At 29.4% G+C, this 27,655-nt stretch overlaps 1 protein-coding gene across 1 annotated transcript in view; it reads left to right on the top strand.

Annotated features, from left to right (window-relative positions):
* LOC143197778 (atrial natriuretic peptide receptor 2) overlaps window positions 1-25,294 on the top strand; it is a 34,190-nt gene extending 8,896 nt beyond the window's left edge. The window contains exons 6-15 of the mRNA XM_076406531.1: window positions 805-1,082; window positions 1,164-1,364; window positions 1,462-1,546; window positions 1,619-1,733; window positions 1,796-2,285; window positions 3,432-3,587; window positions 9,589-9,778; window positions 19,070-19,409; window positions 21,010-21,375; window positions 23,365-25,294. Of these exons, the coding sequence (XP_076262646.1) occupies window positions 805-1,082; window positions 1,164-1,364; window positions 1,462-1,546; window positions 1,619-1,733; window positions 1,796-2,285; window positions 3,432-3,587; window positions 9,589-9,778; window positions 19,070-19,409; window positions 21,010-21,375; window positions 23,365-23,697 (2,554 nt within the window). The 3' untranslated portion in view covers window positions 23,698-25,294. The remainder of the gene's footprint in view (window positions 1-804; window positions 1,083-1,163; window positions 1,365-1,461; window positions 1,547-1,618; window positions 1,734-1,795; window positions 2,286-3,431; window positions 3,588-9,588; window positions 9,779-19,069; window positions 19,410-21,009; window positions 21,376-23,364) is intronic.
* Window positions 25,295-27,655: the final 2,361 nt, after the last annotated feature.

Here is a 27,655-nt window from a genome sequence, read left to right as displayed (position 1 = left end):
GTTATCGTTTTGTAATAATGAAGTTCATTAACAGTTTCTGGATTATTGTACCTGGGCAGAAACCACAGTAGCAGCTAGTTATTCGTCGCAGATACATCGATCTGTCATGGATGATTCTACTGCCCCAAATCCTGCAATTTTGCGGGCTTGAGTTCCTACGTTAATTAAATTTTATACACATGAAAGCGTAAGTCTTTTGTTTGGATTGGATGCTGAGAGCTCTGCGAAATATTTAATTGTTGTATTCGATATCAAATTGGCGTTACCAAATTCTCAACGACACTTCCTATTGATTCAGTGAAGCTGACACGTACACAAATTACTCACTCTCTAATTGACGGCGTCACTTCAATAAATTCTGCATAAACATTGCACAATTTTTACTCGACAAATCATTTTTATATCCGTCAAGAAAGTTTACCTCAACTTACCCTTTTACGCTTGTGCCATATTTTCAACATCGCTACATAAATATAACTTAGATTAGTTGCAAAATGTTTGTAATACTTTCAAACTTACGGTTACTACATGGTTGGAAATCGAAAATGTTTTTACTCTTTTAATTTTATATTTAAAGTACGCTGTAAAATAAATATTCATCTTATTTTTACAAAAAAGTCATCGTTTATGCTTTAATATTACTGACATTTTAATAAAGAAAACGACTTCAATGGGTATCAAATCAAGACTATAGGATATTATATATTATACATCTATTAGTCCTCATCTAAATGTTCTCCATTAGATATTAGGTGTTGAAATCGTTTAGAAATACTTTGTTTTAATATCTCTCTGGTGTTTTAGCGCTATATATCCTGAGACGCCTTGGTATGATCCAGACGATACGGAAAGTAATAACGATCTCGCTCAAAAGGGTTTCGAATCATTGCTGACCTTGTATCCATATCGTGAGGCCGAATTTAAAAATGTGGAGTCACAAAAATTTAGAGGATCTTTCTACTTAAGAGACATAGAAGAGTCTCTGCTTATGTACGTAGATACTATCGAAGAGAATATACAAAACAAGAAAAGTTTAAAAGGTTGTGATATAATACAAAGTTTTCGTGGAAAAGTGTACCCTAGTAAGTAGGATATTATCAGCCTACCATATAGGATTATTTAAAAGAATCAAAACGATTAAAAACACATAAAGTGTCTTTAAGGTACTGGAAACTCCACGGTTACGTTAAACTGTAACGTACAACGATTATCCACGTTTGCTCTGGTGGCACAAACAAAGGGAAGATCAAAAATAATAGGTACTTATTCTATAGTGAATAAAAGCATAGGATGGTGGGATCCTGACGATTATATATTCCCAGAGGATGATCCTCCGTGTGGATTTGATCTTTCAAAATGTCCGAGTTAGTATAATAATTTAGATAACTGAGTGTTTTGGACGCTCTAATATATCTTATATTTTGAAATACCTTCTATAAATGAAATGAAATTTATTTCCAGCTTATGATACAGTGAATGTCCTTCTTATAAGTTTAATTTGCGTCATTTTAGTGGCATTATTTATAGTTGGAGGGGTATTTTACAGGTTAGTTCATCGATATATCTCTTTCTCGTTAATAGTTTCTTATTTTTGCAATCATAGTTAAAATTATTTTAGACATTATAGATTTAAAAGTGAAGTTTATTCTCAAGCTTGGAAGGTGTCTTATGACGACATAGTATTTTTATCGAAAGACAGAAGAAGTAGTATACATTCAATAACAACCATGAAGGTAAAATAGTTACATAAGATTTAAATAAGGATTTTTTAACTTTTTAAAAATAACTATTTCAGGAAATAGACGAAATGAGTTTGGCAGGCGATAAACAATTATTCGCAACAATAGGTTATTACAAGTCGATTCGTGTGGCCATAAAGAAGCTACCCGATATCAAAATCAATCCGAATCATCAGCAACTGATCGAATTAAAGGCAATGAAAGATCTGTCCAATGACAACCTTGTGAAATTTTATGGCGCCTGCATCGAATGTCCCAATAATTGTTTATTAATAGAATATTGCCAGAAAGGTAGTTTACAAGATATTTTAGAAAACCCAGAATACAATTTAGATTGGACATTTCGGATGTCTTTAATAATGGACGTGGCAAGAGGTATGCACTATCTCCATGGAAGCCCTATTAAATCTCACGGGGCTTTAAAATCTTCAAATTGTTTGGTTGATAGCAGATTCGTTCTTAAGATATCCGACTTCGGTCTACATTTTCTCAGAGGAAATGATAAAAATGACGACGCTGATATCAATTCCTACCAATATTGGAAAAGTAAGTATATCTATAGATATATTGCTTTAAAATAATATAAATCGCATCAAAAAGATTAAGTAACAGTGTGTTTGTTAGTACTATTTTTCACATAAAATATTGACAGAAAATATTTATATGTCTTAAATTATTTTCATAATTAATGTGGTTATGATAGCCTTTTTATGTTAAATATCAGGTTATATATATATATATATATATATATATATATATATATATATATATATATATATATATATAGGTATATTAGGTATATATAGGTATATTAGGTATATATAGGTATTATTAAGTAAATATCAGGTGTACAAGTAAGTCATTACCGGTTTTCTTATTCAATCGAGAGAAAAAAACCACTGAAAATCATTGTTTACAAGTGGAAACTTACGGTGAGCTTGTTCTAATCTTCAAAATATGTCAGGCATGATTTGAAGTTGTCATTTTCTATCTGCAAGACAAAAAACGTACTGGTAGACTTACGAAACTGTAAGACTTATGAGATGAAGACCCAACACAAACTCAAAATAATTTATGTTAAATGCGGTCCAAGAAATGATTAGCGATCGATTAAGGTCAATGGGGAAAATTCAAAATATCATGATTATCATCTAGCGAAGCCGGCCGATCGACTCCAGGGCCAAATCGTTTCGGTCGCAAGACCAATGCAAGTGGCATGCTATGTGTTTGATAGGACCAGAGTAGCGAGGTGTATTACGAACTATTAAAACCTTCTGACATAATTAATAGTGATCGCTACCATCAGTTTAAACCTTGCATTCATAAAAAAACCTCCAGAATGAATATGAAGACAATGAAAGCAGCCCAATTTCGAAGATGTTAGAAAATGGCTCGATGAATAAATTTGCTCAAAAGACAAACATTTTTCTTGGTATCAACAAATTCCTTGAATGATTGGCGAAATGTATAGAATCAAATGGCCAATATTTTGAATATATAATTTTTTACATTTTCTTTATGTATTAGACTTTATTTACTTTCTTACTTACTACTACTACTACTTTCTTATTTATTATCTTACTTTCCATGATAGACTTCCGGTACATCTGGAATAAGGTTATCTTCCCAAAAAACTGACATATTTTATTTGTACTGTTTATGGTCACTATTATTAACTATATGCTGTTTAAGAATTTTTATGGACGGCACCAGAATTACTAAGAATGGTTAATCCACCACCAGCTGGTACCCAGAAAGGTGACATCTATTCATTTGCCATAATAATGCAGGAAGTGATAATGAGAGAAGGGGTGTTCTATGTGAAAGATAGCACTCTAGAACCAAAAGGTAAGTAAAAAAATGTCAAGGTACATTTTTAATTAGACAAATTAAGTTAAGGATTAAAAGTTTCATAATTGATTCGAACCATTTTGCTTCGCGAATCTCCTTTTTTGTTATTTTAACAACGCTCGATATTCTTGAAGCTCGGCAAGCGCTATTTCACTTATACCTTGTCAACATTAAGCAATTTTCAACGGGAATTAAATTTCCAATGTTTTTAATACAGGATGAAAACTATTTTCGAAATATATTTTTCGATATATGTTACTGTTAAAAGAATTCCACAAACGTTAAATTAAGTATATTAAATTCCATTGCTGAAATATTTATATAATTCTGGTTCCTCGATATAATCCGTTTATTACAATAATATATTGTAAAAAATCGTTAAATAAAATTGTAAATTAATTATGAAAATTCTGATACGGTTTAAAAATTTGTAAAACATTTTTTTTCTAATATATCACTGCGAAATTAAAATATTTCATGTATAATACTCGTTAGTATAACACATAAATCTAAGCTAGTAGGTAAGAATGTCTGAAGGAGACAAAACAAAATTGTTAATTCAGTCATGTCAAAATGGCAAAAAAGGAACGAGATAATCCCTCTGGTGACTTGAAAAATATGAAAATACTCTTCATGAAAGTTCCTCTGCCTGTTTTAGATTAGAGTGGGGGAGAGGGGACACGTGACCTGCGTACAATACATAAAAGTCAATAAGATAAAGCAACGTTGCTTTTATTTCTTTAATAATTTTATTTATTTTTTTTTGTTTACCTTTAAGATCCCAAATAAAAAATCATTTAAATCAATAAAACACTATAAACTAATAGTGGATTTTACAAAATCCTAATAGTACTTTTTTACTTTAACAAAGTATGATGCACACTTCCATAAATCATAGTTTTTATTATTCACAACATAACATCATACGGTGCACATTTCCCAAAAATCGTTTAGAATTAATGTTACAACAAAATATAGTATACTTCCTTATTGGAATTTTTGGTCCTGTATTTTCATTTTTATTAGGACAAATAAACAACAGAAACGAATTTAATTAAGGTTTTAATTCATATACTTCAAGAATCTTAAGCATTTCTCATAGCAACGTAGATTAACGTATGTTTCCTCTAACTTCTGTTATGCATGCTAGATATTATTATATACAGCTTAAATTCACTTTAAGAGATTACATAGCTTTTGTAAATAGCGAGTTATCCTAGAAATCAATAATTGTTTTAATAATAAAACCTTAAAATGTTAATTTTAAATGAAATCAGCCTTATAACTTAAACCAATACTACTTACATGTATTTTAAAATATTTTCATCCGACATAATCTAACTAAAAATTAGTTTAAAATTAATATTATAATAAAATATGGCATTCCTTTAATAATATTTCTGTTATTGTATTTATATTATAATAAATAAATAGTAAAAAGGTATTTAATTAAAGTTAAGAATATGAGTTCAACATATTGCAAAAATCTTACCCGTTTCCCATAACAACGCAGACAAGCATACATTTTCTTGTTTCCACTATGCATGCTAGATCTCGTTATATAGAGCTTGGATTCAGTTTAAGAGATTATATGGCTCAAGTATAACGTTGTATTATTCGTAAGGTATTTAGAAGTACATCAATAGATTTATCCTAAAAATATATCCGAGATAAAACGAAATCTTGGGTATATTTTTTTTCTTTAACGAATTTATAAAATTCATACACTCCTTTTGTGTTTCTAACGTGTATTTTGAACATTCTTTCTTTTAAGTAGCTTCCTTTGAAACCTGAAAATTATGGTGGCGTGACAATGGCATTTTTAATTTAATATTTTCGAGCGGTTTTTTCCGTTAACAAATCTTTTGCACGTTACGAGATAGAATATGATCCGACGTGAATAAATGTTTTCGTATTTTTTTGGTTGTTTGTAATAAATGCATTTTAATTAAGCAAATTTTGAGAAACATTCAGTTCATTTCTATAGAAGAGTTTATGTGGGAAAACAAGAGTTTATATGACACTTCTACATCAATGTTAGTATCTGAAAGTAGTATAATTAACTCTTTTTGGTTATCAAGAGTTTCTTAGCAACTCGAGGCTAATACTCGACTAAGTTTATTCCAAATAACTCAATTAACTGAAAACTAGAATAATATTTGATGGGAAACTTTCAACGCTTTTTTCTCGAAAACAGAATATGTTTCGCCGAATTAGGGCTGTTCGACAAAACGAGGCAATTTTACTATTTTTAAAATATTTCAAAATTTTCAAAAAACAGTAAAAACCTTGCTATTGTATTACTTCGATACGATAGAAAAACGTGTAGGGAAGGATTGCCTCTAAATTTAAAATAAATCGGTTTAGTAGAACTTGAGATATCATGTCAATCATCTTGAAAATGTCTCGTTTTAGATGCCGCATCACTAAAATAGCTATATCACCGAGAATAGTTTAAATTTTGAAGAATCCTCTTAACAACATATTCTTAAATAGGAGTAAGAGGAGTACGTAAGCTAAACAATATTAAACGTATTTTTTAACGTCAATTTTATATAACTTTCTCAATGTTATGCAAGAGTTCATTAAATCAGTCAACTTTCCTAGTCAAATTATTTTTTGGTTTGTTTTTTATTTAAAAAAATAATATGTACCTTGGGAAGATGATATATATAGTCTTAACAAATTCATGATGCCTAAATTATATAGTTGGTCATTCTGTCTATTTTAACTGAAATACCTATATCGTGAAATACCCTTGCTAGTGATAGAACTCCTTCTGTGTCTCTAACGTGCTTTCTTTTAAGTATCTTTCTTTCAAAATTGAAAATTATGGTGACGTGAAAAAGTCATTTTTAATTTAATATTTTCGATGAGTTTTTTTTTCAGCAACACAACAACAAATATTTTGCGCGAATGTTTTAGACTTTTTTTTGTTTATAATAAATGCATTTAAATTAAACAATTTTTAATAAATGTTCAGTTCATAAAGGAAAACAAGAGCATATATGACAATTGTACATCAATGTTAGTATCTGAAAACGATATTATTAACTCTTCTCTATTATCGAGAGTTGCTTAGCAACACGGGGCCATATACTCGACTAATTTTATTGCAAATAACTCAATTAGCTGCAAACTGTAATAACGTATGTTGGAAAAGTGTGCAATCTCTTTTTTAATAATCTCTTGAAGAGAACAAAAAAGAGTAATATTAATATTGTTAATATTTCGGTCGTTTTTTGTACGAATTCCTCATCGGGGAAGGGAAATCATATTAAGGAAAGTTTTACGCAACGCTTTTTTAACTGCAACTCATATACGCCACTTTGCTACGGCAGCGCGACCGATTTATATCAGTCGCAGACCAGCCGCCGAGAGAACAACATGTCGGAAAAGGCCAGCTCTAGCGATGACGACTCTGACCCATCGTCGAATAATAAAAAATCGTCAAGTAACAGACTGAAAAAACGACACGCGTCCAGACATGATCCCGCTCAAGAATACCTTAGAATAATGAATTTAAATTTGTCATCGACCATGGAACCTTTAAGTCCAGGAAGATCGAATTCTACAAGTCCACGACGTGCAGTTAGTCCTCTGTTAGAAGTTCGAAGACCGATATGCACCCTAAATTGTGACAATTGCACTTATGCCCTGTTTCGTCATTTCGGCCTTATTCCAAGTGGCTCCGATACAAGTAAATATCAAATAATTAGTAGATCGAAATTCCAGTTTAGTTTGTTTTCATTTTGTGTTTGCATCTGCCTGCATAATTGTTTCAATTATTTATTAATTAGTTAGTAATATACAGTTACTTAAAAATATTTATTTTATTAATTTATAACTTTCACAATTTTATTATAAGTCCATCAAAATTTATTCGAAATAAAGTAGCACTAATGTTACAATAATTAATTTAAATTAAAAATATACGTGCATAATTGTATTAGAGTAACATAATTATATTGAAGAGCGGAATTGAAATAATATCCTTATAATATATAACAGTACTAATTAAGTGTCTATTACTAACATAATCAATAAATATTCATTGTTCATAATTTTACAGAATATGAGACACACTTGTTTTTTTATAATTTTTATTAATTTTCCTTGGATATTGTGAGAAAAATATCTTGTTTATAAATAAAGTTACTATTTTACAGTACTTGTGAATATGGTTAAGACTATAGAAGAATACATAACATCCTTAAACCATTTAATAATACTTATTAACATAATCATTATATATTTTACGTTATTCATAATTTGTCTAACTATGAGACACACTTCCTTTTATTAAATTTAATTAAATTTATGACAAAAATATATTATTTATAAATAAAACTACTCTTTTACAAAGCTTGTAAGAGAAAGAAATAACGTCCTTACAATATTGAACGTTATTCATACTTTTATAGAATATGAGACACACGTTTTACATAGGTTTTATTTATCTTTTCCTCATATTATGACAAAAATATATTCTTTAGAACTAAAGTACTCTTTTACAAAACCTGCACCAAGGATAAAAGCGTGTACAATACTTTCGATATTTTTTAAATTTTACTTTGCAAATTATGATAAAATAATATTTTTTATAAATAAAATTCCTCTTTTACAAATCTTGTAAATATGACAGGAAATTATTATCTTTATTTATATATAAATATTTACAGCATATTTCATAATAAATATAATAAGAAATATGATATGCACCTTAGAGATACTGTAAAATTTAATTTTCAATGGCGTCTTATGTTGTGATATTGTCCTAATTATCTCTAATTATTTTCAGGCATAAACTAATTAAAATATCGTTTGAAGCAAAACTGTTTTCCTTGTTTAATTATAATTTTAATTGAGGTAGTTTTTTGCCAATCCTAGTTTCATGCGATGTAGAATAGTGTTGTTTTAATAACATTTTAAATTATAATTACTCATTAAAAATAATGTTATAATTGTAGCGGATACAAATTTTTAGTCTTTATTGTTTGCGTGTAATTTTCAAATAATTGTATTCATAAACATTCGAAATACTTGAGAGTATCTGAGAAACCTTCGAAAATCTACATTCTAATATGCATATATTTTTTAAAAAAATGTTCCGTTCGAAAATATGTTCGCTTTTTAATTTTTGATTTAGCTTTTACAGTTACGATTATTATATTATTATTACATAATGGACGTAGATAAATGGACGTATTGGTAATAAAATACCTTAGTACTAAAACCGCTAATAATTATTTAATATTTTTCCAGTTAGGCTTAGGAATACTCTTTAAATTATTTGATGTTATTAGCAAATTATCCTTTTAAACCAAGTTTTTTATGACATATTAGTAACTTTTATTATTATTGTGTTTTTATATGCTTGTAATTACTATATAATAGTTTTTAATAGTCACTCCGAGCTTTATAAAGGTTAAACTATAAATTTAATATATTAATTTATAGAAAACATCATAAACAAATATGTGTTATTTGATTTGAAATATGGCAAATAACTCATTCCTGCAAGGAATTTCTAACTAAGATCAGCGTTTGCTCATAGATTTCTAGAAATCCAGACAAATCTGGGATGTAGCGTCACAACAAATACGATTTGGATTTCATCCATGTGTAAATTAGAACAAGCAACCAGCATAATTTGATATAGACATAATATAATTTATTAAATTTCCCTGAATCAACTGAACTGTATTACTGTTAATAATTTTCCAGTTCATATATCAGAAAATATTTACAAAGTTCCTAGTTTTTCGTTTTGTTAGTTCCGAAAAATATAATTATTTGAATGGTTGAATAATATAATGTAATATATAATATACCTATACATATTTTAACACATATATACATACATATATATCTTCAAAATTAATTACCATCCTTGATACAAAAATTGTATATATTTTCTGTATATTCTTTATTGGATTATAACGTAGTTAACGCAATCTTTGTGGGTAATTTATTTAAATTGCTTTATCTGTTACAGAAATTGTTGAGATAGTCCGCAAAGGTCTGGATGACAACAATAAAACTTTACGCCCCACAGTATCAAGTGAGAATGTTAACGAGCAGGTGGATGAAATTACCTCTCTCATCGAGAAGTGCTGGTCAGAAGATCCTCATGATAGGCCGGACTTTAACATTTTAAAATCGAAACTCAGACAGATGAACCAAAAGTACGTATAATTATTTTCACATTAAATCAATATAAATGTATTTTTTTCGATTATATCACTTTTTGGTTGAAATTAATATGTAACCAGAACCAAATCTAATTATTTGAGGTATTAAATATTCCGGAAACTAACTTAATAGATATTTTAAGGGTAATATTTACATGGAAGTTCTACTGAACCGATTTATATTTACATTTTACATTTAAAAAAAGAAGAAATTTTTTTTTCAAAGTTTTCAAAAATTTTTTACGAATAAACTCACAATCCCTAAATTATATATTTTGGCTATTTTGTCTCTTTTAACTGATACACCGTAACATATCCTTGCTAGTGAATTTTCATAATTAAATCATGAATTCTCATGAAAATCTAAAAAATTATATTGTTTATAAATAAAAGCACACTTTTACAAACCTTATAATAAGTTGAAATAGCGTCCTTACAATATTTAACAAAAATAATGTGTTTTAAAGTAATTAATAAATATTTAACATTATTCAAAATTTTGCAGGACATGATACCCACGTCTATCGATATAGTTTTTATTTATTTTACTTGAATATAATAACAAAAATGTATTATTTATAAATATAACTACTCTTTTACAGAACTTATAGGGAGAAAAATTAATATGCTTACATGATCGATTATCTACTATTAACAAAATAAATATTTAACATTATTCATAATTTTGCAGAATATGATTCCGACTTCTTTCGATGTAGTTTTTATCTATTATTATTTATTACTATTTACGTAAGTCAAACAATATTAGACGTATTTTTTAAAGGCCAATCTTAAATAAGTTTTTAAATGTTTATATAACGGCATATAAAGTTTCATTAAATAAGTTAAATTTCCAGAGAAATTATTTTTTGATACATTTTTAATTAAAATGCTATATATACTTTTTCTTCTTATATATTTAGGCCATTATGTCTACCTTAACTGATACAGCGTAAAATATTGTTTCTGGAAAATTTGCACAATAAAATCACATATCCTTATTAAGCAAATTGGGTGTGTATAAAGACGGTAAATTAAAAATTCTACCAAATATTAAATTAGTAATTACTTTTGCAGAAATATAAACTGATTTTAACTTGTCGGGTACAAATTCTGTGTAGTCAAAAACTCAGTGGTGCAGTATAATTTCCCCCAAAAATCTCACACATGTTTAAAAAGGTGTTTACACTTCAGGGAACTGACTTATTCATTATTAACTTAACCAAGGCCCAGATACTGTATATTTAGGTCATTGATTTCAGTATTAATATTTGGTTTAATATTACTTGCTTCATATTTTAATGCAATCTTTATTTCTCGTTATTTTTATTCTACTTTTTGGACAATGTAAAAGGGCTTTCGACTATCGAGTTACTTTGACTCTCGATAAAAAGCATTGTCTTCGTAATCCCAAGAGTCGAATTACTGTATTAATAAACCAGAGGACTCTTATAAGAACTACTGTCAAATGAGCTATGTTCGCTAGGTTTGCAAAAAGATTTGGTTTCAATTATACGGTATTCTTATCGCTAACATAAAAATTATTATTTAAAATAGAAAACGTAGCCGATAATACCTATTGTTACTCCTTTCGGTGTTTTTAATCTATTTGCGAGTGATTCTGTGAAAAAATCTAATTAACTCTACAAGATTTTCTTCGTTTTATTCACTTCTTTCCATTCAAACATTAATCGATATCCCAAATTGAATAGAGGAGAGAATTTATTTCTCCATATAAAGACCGATTTCAATGCCTGTTAGTTTTATTATCATATTTTTTTCATTCTTTATAGCAATTTTAACAACGATGTGAACTGATGTCCTTTTTCTTCTTGTCATATTTACTAGAATCTGCGCTATAATTTGGGCAGGCTTAAGTTTGACGATTTTAAATTGCGAGAACAAAAATATGCTAGTTATTTTTACCCCCGGTTGTTGACCTTTTCTGTTTGTTATGTTAGATTTTATGTTTTCTACTTTTATTACTATAATTTATTCCTGTTGTTCTTAATTTTGCTTGTATAATTAAAATATTTTTGGCAAAAGACTATTTATTGAATGTCGAATGCATATATTAAAGTTTGAGGTAAAGCAAGTGATTAAGAAATGAAGTTCAGGAAATGGTTATTAGATTAATTTAGGATTCGTCTTCGATTTCCATGCTTTCAGACATATACGTTAACCACTCTAGTTTCCATTTAGTTGTTTTATTTATTAATATATTATTACAAGTCATTACTGACTGACTTACAATTTGTCTATACAGTGAATTAAAACTAGGTACTTATCTAGGAAGACCTATTGGCCCTTACTTAATCTGTAATAAAATAAATGTTAGTTAGGTTGTATATTATTTATTTAAATACGACATGTATAACAACAAAACTACTGTGAAGTAACACTCGCTCTCAGCTCCATCTTTCAAGATGAAATTAAGGATTCATTAAGGAATATTAACCGCCTCACCTACTATTGTGTATCGTTATAGAGCAATATGGTAACCGATCTGATATATATTAAATTTTTTGAAATCCCTAGTATATCGTCAGCGTTCTAGCTTCTAATATGACTTTTGTGTACTGTTATATTGAAATACTTACCATTTATATTTCCTTTTAGTTTACCTCTATATCCACGTATGCAAATATGTAATATTGTTCCTAATTTTCTTGTGAATTTTTCCCATACCAACGTTTTACATAATGAACAATTAACCGCAATGTTTGCAGAGAATACCACAATTCGGCCATTTCCATTAACCAACTTCACTTATATCAGAAAGTTACATACATAGAGACCATAAATAGTTACACATGGTCAAAATTATAAATTAATATAGCAAGCGAATAAAAGTTATTTTAGTGCAAAAATACATCACTTTTAAATGCTTTACTTGAAGTAATAAAACTTATTTGCTTATATTTATTTATATAAAATTTTCTCTAGTTAAAAAAAACTTTCCGACAAATTTATACTAGATTAAGAGCAACAATACGTTGAACGTTCTAAGGTTAGTTGGTTGTTTGAGAAAAATAAAGAGTATTTCTTACGTCGCTATATGTTCAATCCTTTAAGGAAATTGAAAATTTTATAGAAGAATTCGATGAATGTATCATTCTTAAAGAAAATAAATAATGCAGTGTGTTCTCTATAATAAACTTTATCTATGTAACAGTGAATATAATCGTTTTCGGTAATATTTCAGACCATAAATCGTTAAACAATAGAGCGACACAATAACTAAAAGAACCATCCTGTATGTTAAAATAGAAAATGGGTTCTATAGGGATTTCCTATTTTGTCAATATGAAATCCTGTCCGTGGATATTTGATTAAAAGTTTTTAAAAATTTGTTCGAAATTCCACGTATCAAATATATTGAATATTATAATGTCAAATACCGATCATATTATTTCGATATAAATATCAATCGTGAATATTGTCGAGATATACCATCAACTAGAATATACTTTTATATATTGCATAAAAGGGATATTATCAAATATTTAAATAAGCTTATGAACAAATATATTATATGAGTTAGACGAAAAATTTTGACTAATATAATAGTTATTGGTATTAGTCTATTTTTCTAGCAGTAGTGTCATATAGTAGTGGCATTTGTATAACAAATTATTTTCAAATTTATTTGAAGTTTTCTTAATTCCACAGTAATCCATGGACTTTACAATCTATGTAAGTATATAGTAGATATGAAAATTAATTTTAAGGGATTTATATTACGGCCATTTCTGTATCTGTACCTGTCATTGGTATTTACATGTTATTTATCTGTCATTTTGAGGATAAAGAACTCCAACTGAACAAAATTAGTAATATTCATATTTATTGGTGTATGAACAGTTTGGTTGCTGATGATTTCAATATGCACTGATTTACTCTCATTGACTTTTGTTCTTCATATCTGGGTCCACCCAAATGTACCCAGAGTAACATTTCCTATTTGTGAGATGTCACTTAAATAAAGTCAAATAACAGGTCCCAAAACACTGCCTTGCGGTACACCTGCTTTTGTTTCTTTCATTGTTGAGTAAGCTTCTTCTTATTTAACTCTAGACATTCTGGCTTAGATGTAGGAGTTTAAGACTTCAACGTATTGCTTCGATAACATTTTATGTTATGAAGTTTGAACATAAGTTTTTTATGTTTGATCTAAATCCGATAATATAGCTGAGCAAACTTTATCTCTTCATAAAAGCATACTTATTGTTTTCTATCTATGATTGCCTTTGAACTCAAGTTTTTCCATATCTTTGAATATTACCGACATCAGTGAAGTCGGTCGGTAAGATTTTACTTCATTTGATGGATTTCCAAGTTTCAGAATCATTATAACCTATTGGGACATGTTTTAATCAGAATAATTCAAATGATTATAGAAAAACATTGTAGAATATTTCGCAATATAACTTTGAATATATTTTTAAAATCCCTTAAAACTAATTTACAATCATTATACGGCGTAGAATAGAGTAGAGTACATAGAACGTAGAGAAAAAAAATCCTATTTGTTATGTTAGATTTTATGTTTTTTATTTTTAATTATTATAATTTATTCCTATATCTAAGATACTGTTATCCAAAAGTTATATTACTGCGATATTGACATGAAAATGGAGTCTGTTGTCATGTCTTCTAGCAGTTCTCTAGATTTCCTGAGTGACAGTCTGTATCTGAAGGTCTCTGAGTAAGTAATCAGTCCAATAGTATCTCGGTGCATCTACAATATATCTCAGGACTTTGTTCTAGAAAATATATATTGTATTTTTGCGGAATATCCCCAAAATTGAATTCCGTGTGTCCATATAGGTTTCAATACTTGCTTATATAGTAGCAATTTATTATGCACTGATAATTATGATTTTCTTGCAACTAACCAATATATTTTCCTATATTTGAATTCCAGTTCTTCCCCTTTCTTTTTTATATGTTCCTTCCATTGAAGTTTGGCATCAAGATTCATTCCGAGATACTTAGCGTTGTTTTTATATGGAACGATATTATGATATTAAGTAACCAATAGTAAAGATTCCAATAGTTCAGTGTGTTTTTTCGGTAACATCTTCTATGGTTTATGAACAAGGTTGTTACACCATACCTTATCAAAGGCTGAATATACCTTTTTACTTTCATATTCTTTTTTAATTAGAATATTTCGAATGTTTGAACCAAACCAAACCCAAACTGATGTATAGGTAGTAGGTTTTTTTATCTCTGAATATATTAAAAGTCCCTTAAATTAATTTACATTATATATCATAGATTAGAGTAAATAGAACGTAGAGCAAAAAAAATATATGTTCAAGTTACATAGGAAAGAAATTCTAGAACCGCCTGCACGTATATCATTACAAATTAACAAAATTTATCGACTATATCAATATAACGTTCATTTTAGCATAAAATAATTATAATAAGTATTAAAAACATAAAATTATTTATCTGGAATATTCCATTTTCTAATAATATGTAAATACGATAATGTTATTGTATCAATACCGTTTCTAAAGTAATATTTGCAAGCTTTCTATTTAAAAATAATATGAAAATAATGAAGGAAATCGTTAATTTTAATTATTTTAACAATACATTTGAGGATTATTAAAAAGCATCGATCATTGCGTAGCCATGGTTTTATTACGAACCATTAAAGTTGAGATAATTAACAATGTTTTCAAGAATAACATGTTGAACTCGAATCATTCATTCAACATCATAATTTTCCTCATCATAGTTATGCGAGTAATTTCAGATCGTAGTTAGATGCATTTTCCACGAGTTTTAATGGGTTTTAAATTAAAAAAAAACACACGACTGTCCAGGAATATTTTCCAGATTCCAATATCATTTATTTGAAAACGCCGATTTAATGTCGTTGAGGAGGGAAAATAACTTTCTAAAATTAAAACACGCTATATAAATATTTAACTTTCATTCCAAATAGTACTTGTGGTCAAAACACGGAATAGATGTTGAATATTTGTTATGATTAAAGAAAATTAATACAAATTACTTGTTATAAGCAATTATTTTATATTTATAATCCTGCAAACACTCATGTTCTTCCACTGTTTAAATATATTTACTTTTATTGCAGATTAATAACAATATTTTCCTTTTAATATTAAAAGATATTCCTCATTTATAATTTTTTAAATTTTTAGGTGCGATATCTGATAAATACTGTAGGGTAAAATGATGTGGCTCGGTGAATGGAGGTAAATCGAAATGAAACAGTGGTGTTTACATAATGTGACCGTTATTTATTGGCAATATACAAAAATGTGAAAATACAAATAATAAAACGGATGGCAGCGGAGTTACCTGAAGACGAGGCTTGGGCAGTCGATGGTGGCACGTCTTAACCAAACGAGGGTTGAGCACTGAATGACCGAAATACCCTTCAATAATATCCCAGATAAATGTCTCGGGGTTGCCGCCAGCTATTCGTTGTCGGGTTCCAGTTGGCACTCCGCCCGTGTTCAACATCTGGGATTATATTTCTGGGTATTTTGTAGACCGTTATTCCACGATGTAAAATTCGACATGCTCAAGGTCGCTACAATACTCCCCTGCCAGAATTTTACATAAAATTATTTCAAGTAACAAAAATACAAAAATGTTTGAAAAAAAAATATCAATACAAAAAAATATATACCAAACAAAATGTGCTGTGTAAAATGGGCTTTGAAGAATATGATAGTTTGAAACGGTTGTGGTTGGTACGGTTGCGATCTGGTACGGCTGTTGATATCTTCCGGTCCTACAGATACCGTTGCATCATCGTCGCTTTGGCACTTGAATGTGGTCCATCAACGACGTTGAAAACAAGCTATTCTTCAGACAGGGCTCCCGTAATCGACGCTGTGGGAGGATCGACTGTTCGACGACGTGGTAGCTTATTTTCTTCGACGACGAGACGTTAGCAATTCTGGTACTTCGGCGAAGACATAACGAGTCTACGGTGACTGCAATCGGTACCTAGCTTCTGGAGCTGCTCTGTGACTAATTCGTAGTCACATACGTTAGGTTAATTCAGAAAAAACAAATAACGACGGTATCCGACCGAAGCTGCCCAAAGCCTTTTAAATCAAAATATCTGCCATTATGACGGAGACGGCGAGCGAAGGAAGACATTATGATTTAAACATAGCGCCGAAAGAAATGTTTAGCCGAGACGCTGATGATTAAGCAGTGATGTAAAACTATTCCAAAAGATTGTGAAATAAAAATTTTGACAAAAAACAAATTTTAAAAAATTAATTGGAAATAATGAAATTAATCGGAATAAAATGAAAATGAACCTTGAAGGTAAAATTGAAAACGAATCGAATTAAAAATATTTAAAATTTTGAAACAAAAAAAATATATAACGGTCACGTAAAATACACCATTTTCTACGTACCCTCCATTCACGAGTCCAAACCCAATTTTGCGAAAGATCACGTCGGGGTCACCACTGTAGGGTAAAATGATGTGGCTCGGTGAATGGAGGTAAATCGTAATGAAACAGTGGTGTTTACATAATGTGACCGTTATTTATTGGCAATATACAAAAATGTGAAAATACAAATAATAAAACGGATGGCAGCGGAGTTACCTGAAGACGAGGATTGGGCAGTCGATGGTGGCACGTCTTAACCAAACGAGGGTTGAGCACTGAATGACCGAAATATCCTTCAATAATATCCCAGATAAACGTCTCGGGGTTGCCGCCAGCTATTCGTTGTCGGGTTCCAGTTGGCACCCCGCCCGTGTTCAACATCTGGGATTATATTTCTGGGTATTTTGTAGACCGTTATTCCACGATGTAAAATTCGACATGCTCAAGGTCGCTACAATACTAACAAGTAAAACACTACCTATATATACTAAATATTCTATGGACTGCCACCTCTCAAACAGGTTATATTATGACTTCATTAAAAGACACATTTTTAACCATTACTAACGCTATCTATTTAAGATCCTTTATAAATAAATACCACACTTATTAGATGCACTTTTTTTTCTTCTAAGTAGTTATTTCTAATAAGTTACTTCGAAAATGTTGTAATTGTTTGAAAATTAACACATTTTCAAATAAATTAATGTTAACATTAACAATTTAAAATATGTTAAAGTAATTAAACAAGATATTTAGTGCTAGCGTGTTCGATAGACGAAGTTTGATTATGGATTTTAGTTCAGTTTAGAACGAGCTTTGTATCGAAATATTACAACTTAATTATTGACGAAGTAATAACGAACTAATTTATTAAATAAATTCAAAATGAAATGGGTAATTATAATAAGTCACATTTCCCACGAAAATCTTTTACTTGACGCGACAACATTTTAAAGTATTCGAGATAATCCGCTATCTCGTGTATATTATAGCATCCGTTTTGGAAAAATTATAATATTCCTCTATCCTTTCGTGTCTAACTAAGTCTGCTGCTGTAGAAAGATCGATTTTTTCATGGGTCTTTGACGTGTACAACAATTCTCTCTTAGAAAATAAAACAAAAACTTTAACTGTTTCCTTTTTACTTTTAGATAAATCTTCTCTTAAAACTATATCAGACTATCAGTTTTTAACATCTATTTAGAGTTTTACTTCGTAAAATGCTCTAGTAGTTCTTGTCGTTTACTTAACTATTAGACATGATACCTATTACTATTAAATATGATACCATATCTTTTTTTGAGTTTAGGGAAATAAAAGTTTGTTCTTTTTGTGATAAATGCATTTTCTTTGAATAAATGGTGATCTAAAGAGGTTATGTTTGGTAAGTAGTGGCTTCTAAGTAAGTTGATGACCAGTTGAGACAAAGTTTAAAAAAAGTTTTCTGTAGAATACTATGACTGCTGATGAAAAGCAGATCTAATACGTCCCAAGCACATATTTATGGATTTCTCCAGGAAAACCATTCATATCGACACAAAAGCAGATAATTCATGGCCATATAGCTTTACTGTATATATAATGAGATCAGTGAAGTGTGTAACTGTCTAAGAAAGCCAAACAAACAAATATAATAACCTATTGTGGTAAAAAAGATCAGCAATAGCGAGTAATATGCGCTAAATCATTCTCTTGCCTGTGCCGCACCCGACATACTCATTACTACTTGCTCAGATCGATTTTTAAGTACCTTTTTAAAGGGGCAATATCTAATATTTTGCAAAATATGTATTCCATATAATTCCTAAATAAGGGTGTCATATTTATACCTCTAATAACTTCTCAGAATATATTTAAAGAATACTTTTCTCTTCTAGAGAGAACGACATGAATCTTTTGGATAATCTTCTGACAAGAATGGAACAATATGCCAACAATTTGGAATCTCTAGTGCAGGACAGAACCAAGGACTATTTGGAAGAGAAGAGAAAGTGTGAAGAAGTATTGTATCAACTTCTTCCAAAAAGCGTTGCTCAACAATTGATCATGGGGGAATCTGTAACAGCTGAGGCTTTTGATTCTGTCACTATATATTTTAGTGATATTGTTGGTTTCACCGCTTTATCTGCTGAAAGTACCCCCTTGCAAGTAGTTGATCTGCTAAATAGTCTGTACGGCTTGTTCGATTCCCAAGTTGAAAACTACGAAGTTTATAAGGTTAGTAAACATTTCTTTTCTTTTATTTTAGCCCACTGTATCACCAATTAACGTATGTTTATAGACAGAAATACATTAAATATATTACAGTTTAGAAAACAGATACTATCATTATAGTAATAAACACGCAACATCTAATTCACTAAGGCATTCCTTCTAGAGGAATCAGAAAAAATCTAATTAGCAGAGCGTATAAAATAATAATTAATTATCCGTTTTTCATAATACAGAAATAAAGTATTGATTAAACTATTTCGGTTATATTATATATAGACGCATCTATATTTAACTGTATGCAATAATTTAATTTTACCTTTATTCATCGTTCTACATAATTTATTAGAAAATGACCAGATAAGATGGATAATAATGAGGTTTATGCCTTAGGATAAAACCAAATAAAATAAATCGAATTTATGCCATCTGAATGTAAAAAAGCATCTCCCCAATACTAAAATCGAATTAGGTGAATATTAATTTTCAATCAGCTTTATCCGCTATAGCTTTCAAGCTAAATGAATGTGAAGCAAGTGAAGAAAACATCGAGCAAATTCACATTCAAGTTTTTTTTATCGGTAAATATTAGGTATGTGAAAAAAAAGCCAAATTCTTATTTACTAAAACATTAGAATAAAAATAAATAATGATCGCGCGGATATATGTTTGGACCATACGGTGGATGTAGTATGTAGTAAATATATTATGTACTATACAAAAATGAGCTTCTTATTGTCATTTTTATTAACCAAATAATGAAAATATTTTCAGAAAAATTTATATTTTAGCTCGCAATGTTGCCAGATTTTATGAATTGTATTTATGCGTGAGGAATATATTCGATATCTAAATATCATTCAAATAAAAACAAATAATGGTCATATATATATATATATATATATATATATATATATATATATATATATATATATATATATATAGATATATGTCTGTACAATACGATGGATATGGTAAAATCTATTATGAATACAAAAATCAGTTTCTTATGGTCCTTTTTATTAGTAAAATAATGTTCAATTCATTAAAAATAAGGAAATTCAAAATTTTAAAAATGTCCAAAATAATAATATATTCAGGTTAAAACATCTTTGAGAGTATAATTTCTCTGCATTTTCAACCATCAAAACAGTTTTGAGAAATCTATATTTTAATTAGCAATGTTGTCAGATGGTGTGAATTGTATTTATATATGGGGAATACAGTTTATATATAAATATATATCATGATCATAAGATAAATGAAATATAATTAAATTAATTAAAGTCAAAAATATCAGTTCCTTATTATTAAAAAGTTTATTAATAACCGATTTATTCGGATGATAATAATAACATAGGACCATTGTTATAATATAACAATATAACAATGCAATAATTGCCAATTTATTCGAATTAGTCAACACCTAACTGACCTGGCAATACAGCGTAACGTTAAATTTATCGAAGTACGTATAATTGTAAGCAGTATTGTTTTCTATGGTGTTTAATTTATGTGCGTAATAAACGTTGACGAAGATGAATGATGAAAAACGCGCGACTTACTTTTTCACGCACGTAAAGATAATGAACATTTTCCTTTACAGGTTGAAACAATCGGGGATGCTTACATGGTGGTCTCCGGATTACCAGAACGTAATGGGTTGAAGCACGCCTATGAGATCAGTCGCATGGCCCTTGACCTTTTGGAATCGGTAAAGAAATTTCAGATTCCTCACAGACCCAACACGCCACTGCGTCTTCGTATCGGTCTGCACAGTGGTCCAGTAGTTGCTGGTGTGGTGGGACACAAAATGCCGCGTTATTGTCTTTTCGGAGACACGGTAAATACCGCATCCAGGATGGAGCAAAACGGTCATCCTCTCAGAATTCATATCAGCGGTACCACCAAGGAAATTCTGGACAGAGTTGGGAAATTTGACGTCGAATTACGTGGAGAGGTGGACATGAAGGTAGAGTTAATAAATCTCAATTAAATTTTAATCGCTGTGGATGTTTTAAATGTTATATCTAGTTAATAATGAAACAGTCAACAGAATTCTATATAAAAGACAAACAGGTATTCTGTGTTAAGTGTTAGTAATTAAAGTTCGCTTTGCCAATACTTTATCATAGCTTTACAATTGTCCCGAAGTTGGTGTGACACACTATGTCACCCTGTTGTAACCAACACTAATCCAAACCCAAAATAGTCTTCAACTATTACGAATATTACTATTTAAGAATAGTTATGATGTTTCTGTGACACCTATATATAATATATTGAAACATACAACGTTTTCGACGTTTTTTTTTTCAGCAATCATTCAAAAGATATGTCATTTTTTATTGTTCTTATTTTTTTCTGCGTTAAATATTTTTCTGTGCTTTTTTTTCCTAAAAAATGTTTCATTAATCGATGAAAATATTTAAAACAATTTAAAAGATTGTATTTGTTTCGTCTAGTAACTGAATACAAAATAACAAAATAAGGCAACTTGAATGGTGGATATCTATATATATTCAAATTGTATATATATATATATATATATATATATATATATATATATATATATATATTAAAGGGTACAGATAGATTGTGTCTTTTTTGATTATATTTTTTTTCTACGTTAAATAATTTTGTATGATTTATTACCTTGAAGTATTTTTTCTCATATTTTTACGGCAACTGCGTACAAAATAGAACTATTTGAAGGGTGAATATATATTAATACATACAAATTTTGTCTATTTAATTTTTTTTATTTACTACGTTAAGTATTTTACAATGTCAAAGATTGTATTTATTTGGTCTAATAACTGAGTACAAAATAGAGCAACTCCAAGGGTATAGACAGATTTTGTCCTTTTTTAATTATTTTTATTTTCTACGTTAAGTGTTTTTGTCTTGATTGTTTTTTCATGAATATATCAAAATATGTTTCCGACAATGTTCGTCTAGTAACTGGTTGCAAAATAATATAATAGTATAAAAATACTAAAAATCTATGGTGACCTTTGATTCTGTGATGAAAATTCGATCTGAATAGATGACCTAGATCTCCAAAGAAATCCGCAATATACCACAGGCCGTTAGATAATTAACTGAACAACATGCTCGGCTACGTTGAAAACTCAATTCCTTTATCAGACTTGAACGAGATCATATTTAAATTTCTTTACGAGCATATAAACAAAATTCTAATTTTGCATCGGACAAACAAATTTCTATCTTGACGGTTTCCCCATAAGAAAGGCTTTACCAAAAACTATATAATTAATTAACTTTAAAAGTATAAACAGAATTATGGTAATTAAAAAGTAGGCAGCTGTTCGTGAAAGATGGAACGCCACGCTATAGTTTGCTTTTAACTGTTCAATAAATTAACAGTGAAATAAAAGAGAATAGGAAAATGTTCAAGCGTTACTTTTTACTTGTTTTTTTTAAATATATTAATTAGAACACCATTTAAACATCAAAGGAAATGTTCGTATAGCGGTAAATTTTTAATTTAAACTAAATTAATCATACCTGAATAAGTTGGAACGGTTTGTTTTATGTTCCTTTTTTGGCCGGCAAAAAAATATATATTGGGACTCTGAATTAATTTTTGAGGGCATTTCTATAGACGGGGTAATTGGATACTTCTGTAACACATTCATGGTCAATGCTCTGCCGTTAAACGTTATTTTCAAATTGAATTAAAAGGCAGAAAATTGTCATTTACCGGAAAATTTATATATTCCTTTTTTTCCCTCTCAAAAGGGAATAATTAGTTGATGATTCTGAATTTTAAATTGATTATACAGCAGTCACGACGTCTTCTCGGAAGCAGTGATGTTGCACCTTGTCACAAAATAAACTTCAGAATTAATTCACAGTCCCAATTAATGTTCTTGTCCATTGGACATTGGAGATTATCGAATTAAATCTAATTATTTATTATTTAATGCTATTACAGGGAAAAGGCAAAGTAGTAACTTATTGGTTGAATGGTGAACAAGAAGGTAACGTATATAATGATGTGGAATTACTGACCGACTCGGCCAGCGACGATAGTGGGATCAGACCGTGTACACCGATTCCCACGAGAGATGGAGATCTGTCATACCAATCGCGTCTGATCGACATGAGACGCAATCTGGACGAAATCGACTTCATTTCTGAGATACAAATTCCGAATCACATCAACGGGATGGAATTTAATCAGAAACCGGGTATGAAGATGAAGAGGGACGAGACGGAAGTACCACTTCTGTCTATAACTCAGTCGTCATTCGATTCGAGCCCATAAAAGAGTGAATTTCGACCAGGTTTTTGTTATTTAAACGTTCGAGATTTATGTTAACCCGTAATCAGTGTTGTTTCAAGTATAAACCACATGCTCAGCTTTCCTTTATTTGCCCTTTTACCATCTCAATGTTTAGACAGATTCGTAATGAGCATGATAATGTTCTTGTCATTACAGTATTTGAATTTCTAAATGTTTTGCATGAAATCTGTTAAATGTGCTTTGTTCTTACTGGTTTACACAAATATAAAACATTCAAATGTTGATGCGTAATATTCTAAAAAAGCTGGCCAGCATAGGTTTAATGAAAGACCTGTAACAATGACGTTCAGGCAGTAGGTTAAGTTAAAATTAATACTAATATTAAGGATAATTTATTTCTTTTTTGTTTTTCATTTATTTACACCGGTTTAGTTCGATAAATTGTTTCTGTAGGAGTATACTGGGTATTTTGATATACTGTGAGTAGGCAGTAATAAATAACAGGGTACAAATTTTTAAAAACACGAATGATATAACATAAATATAGAAAAATAATATAATTATATAAAGAAAATGGATATGTATTTATTTGACATGTAACTATTGAGATTTTATAAACTGTTGACAATGAAAAAATTCTATTCAGTTTGCTGTTACACTGTAAATAGTTTCAATTAGTAAATGAACAAATTTTGAGTTTCATATTTTTTATAGGCATATATATTTTTTGGTACGCTGTTTTTACATTCTTGAATTTTCTACTAGGTTCTGTTGTACATATAAATGATAGGTCTATTTTTAATAACATAATATAAGGTATTAGTTTTAAGTAACATCATCAAGGTATATTGTATGGAAACATTAGAAATCAAGGCCTAAAACAACACACTTAAATATTAAAAACAATGTACCTTAATGAAAATATTAATATTGTATAGTAATTTAAATATAAGTCATGTTGGGGATTATTGTAAATTCGTTTTAAATCACATTCAATAGAGTAATAGTTCTGTCAATATCATTCCATTGTTAAGCACCACCAACCACAGTATTATAAACAAAATTAACCCCTACCCTCCCCCAACATGAAATAATCAAATAGGTAACACAAAGAAAAAGGAAATATATACGCTTTATAGGATAGTAAGTGATAAATCCAGATAAAAAATATCTGGAAATTAGTTTAAGTGAATTTATTATAAAAAATGGATAAAAATATGTTTTAATGTGTTCGTATAAAGCCAAATGGATGTCTGGAGAAATTCAGCCAAAACTTGTCATTTCCCATCTGATAGTGTTGCAGGTGATCCACCTTCATAAGCTATAACACTCTCTTAATATGATGTACTTACTATCTCAATGTTTCAAACTGTTCAAAATACTTGAAAGAAATGACAAGAATATTAACCATCATCATTCGCAATATTATTAAAATCGATGTCTTCAATAATTGTGTCAAATTTTAATCAACAGCATTCCACACAATCAAATCACTAAATAAATGTATGTGTAATGATGAAATGATATATGGATCCATAAGTAATGGTCTTGCATTATTCCCGCACTAAAAGATCCCCATTTTATGTATTAGATTTAAAATAAAAGTATTTCCGCTTTATATTGTCTATTTATTAATTAATACACCAAAAAATAATTTATTATTATTTCTACCTAACCTACCGTTAAATGTCAAAAGAAAAACTGACAAAAATAATTTGATACAAACCTGAATATCGAAAATACTGTTTTGTCCACACTGTATAAAATCGATTTTTGCTAGTTTCTGACCCCCTCCCTCTTGTTTGATACTAATATTCCTTTGTAGGTAACCGGTAATGTTTATTTTTGGATAATAATCAATTTTAATTCTATTTTAAAGTATAATCTTGATTTTGCGCATTTTTGATGACAAATACCCTCTCTCATATACTAGAAACAAAAATAAGACATTATTGAGACACCTTCCCCTTTCCAAATCATCTTACGAAATAAATGAATCGCCCTATACAGGATTTGGAAAAATATCATTTTTAAAAATAAGATCTCTTCAAACACTGAAATTCGGTGTGATTGAAATTCACGTTCAAACTTTCAAATAAACGTATCTGTATGGTCAAATAATATATAGATGCATAAATATAATTTTTGAATTACTTCTGATCTTTATTTCCTTCTTTTCTTCATTTCTGAAATATCTATTTTATTTTAAATGAATCCTAAACTAACCTAATATAACTAAACAACATATAAATTCCTAATTACTATTACAAGTAAACCTATAGTCAAATGTCAAAAAGAAACCTGACATTTTTAAAAATTAGCTTGAATATCACAAATATGTTTGTCCACCCTATATGAAAATAATATATTCAAAGAGCAAGTTTATCATCTAAAGATCAAAAATAATAAAGGTGCAACAGCACAATTATTAGCTCTGTGATAATCTTAATTAAAAGGTCTTCTCTTATTTAAAGGATTTAAAGTAGTAAAAAAGTTAAAGTTTTTCAATGAATCCTACACTAACTAATATAACCAAAACAATAAACAATGCATTAAATACATAACCTAACAGGTTGCCAAATGGCAAGAGGAAAACTGACAATTTTTAATATTCGCTTGAATATCCACAAAATAGTTTTTTGACCACCCTATATGAAAACAATGTATTCAAGCTGCAAATTCATATTCTAAACATATATTGAAAATAGTACCTTAAGAAAAAAAAACTTTTTCTTAGCGACATCATAAAAGCTTGATTTTACTAGACCACAATTATTAGCTCTATGATAATCCTTAATAAAGAAGTTAAAAAAAACATTTCAATATAATAATAATATCTAGTGAATCAGCCATGCAACTCCAATCCTTGAATTGAGTTTTATTTAGTTAGAATTTTTTTTTATAAAATTTAGTTAGAACTGGAAAAAAAGCGCATTCGCCATTTTATAAGAATTTTTTGGACTTTTTAAAGTTAGGTGTAGTAGAATGGTAACTTTTAAATAAAATTAAATAGCCACAATTATACTTATACCCAAGTAATACTATAAGGATGCGTAAAATTGACCAGAAACAGTTTCATTACTTTTCTATTTCATTAAATTGATATGTTTCTGTTAATTTAAAACATTTCTCATAACTTCTATTTCAGCGGAGGAACTAATAAACATTCTCGTCCCTTAGCTGTGCACTCCTTTGCGTTCAGGATATTTCTTGAGCTTTTTTTTCCTAGAAAGAAAATTGTAAATAAACTGTTCCGACCGATTTTTATTTGTTTGTATAATTAAATAATCTTTTATTGTCATTGTCCGAAGCTTATTTCAACTAAGGAACAGCGATGTTGCGAGCTTTAAATTTCATACAACCGAAACAATGAGTTTAATTTAATGCTTTGTATTTATCCCGGCTTGGTATAGTTCTGGCATTCGGTATTCCAAAATTAAAAATACGGAATCTAGACGTTACACGGCGTTTCTGTTCATAGTAAGAGTAAAACGAGATTTGTAACAAGGATGACATACAAAATCGTGAAGAGTTTCATATTTTATCTCTGGAATTTTCACCAGTGTTATATTTTCAGTATTACCTCCTTGGCAATTATCATTTGTAACTGTTGATCTCTCCGTGAGAAACCGTACCAAAAGAAATTATAGGTCCAACAGTCCCCTCCCAGCCTCCTTCTTTAAACAAATCATAAATATTAGATAATATAAACATTTTTTTATCCATACCAATAGATTCAAGAGCAATGATTATGTGGGTGCTGTTTCTACATCAGCGTTATGGAAAACCACTTTAAGCTTCCCTCTTCATTGGACATATTCACAGCTGAACTGCTAGCCAAGTAAATAGCCCTAAAGTTGCACAGAATATTCAAATAAATATTTTAGTGATCGCTACAGACTACCTATATGATATCCCAGGAAAGCGTTAATTCGGTCCAACCCAATCACCCAGTGAGACCACTCATACACGAACTGAC

The sequence above is a fragment of the Rhynchophorus ferrugineus genome, unplaced genomic scaffold (genome assembly GCF_030347505.1).
Source record: "Rhynchophorus ferrugineus isolate W39M unplaced genomic scaffold, kcgeb_rfMv2 rfM5, whole genome shotgun sequence".
Lineage (NCBI taxonomy): Eukaryota > Metazoa > Arthropoda > Insecta > Coleoptera > Curculionidae > Rhynchophorus > Rhynchophorus ferrugineus.
This window is presented reverse-complemented; position numbering and strand designations above follow the sequence as displayed.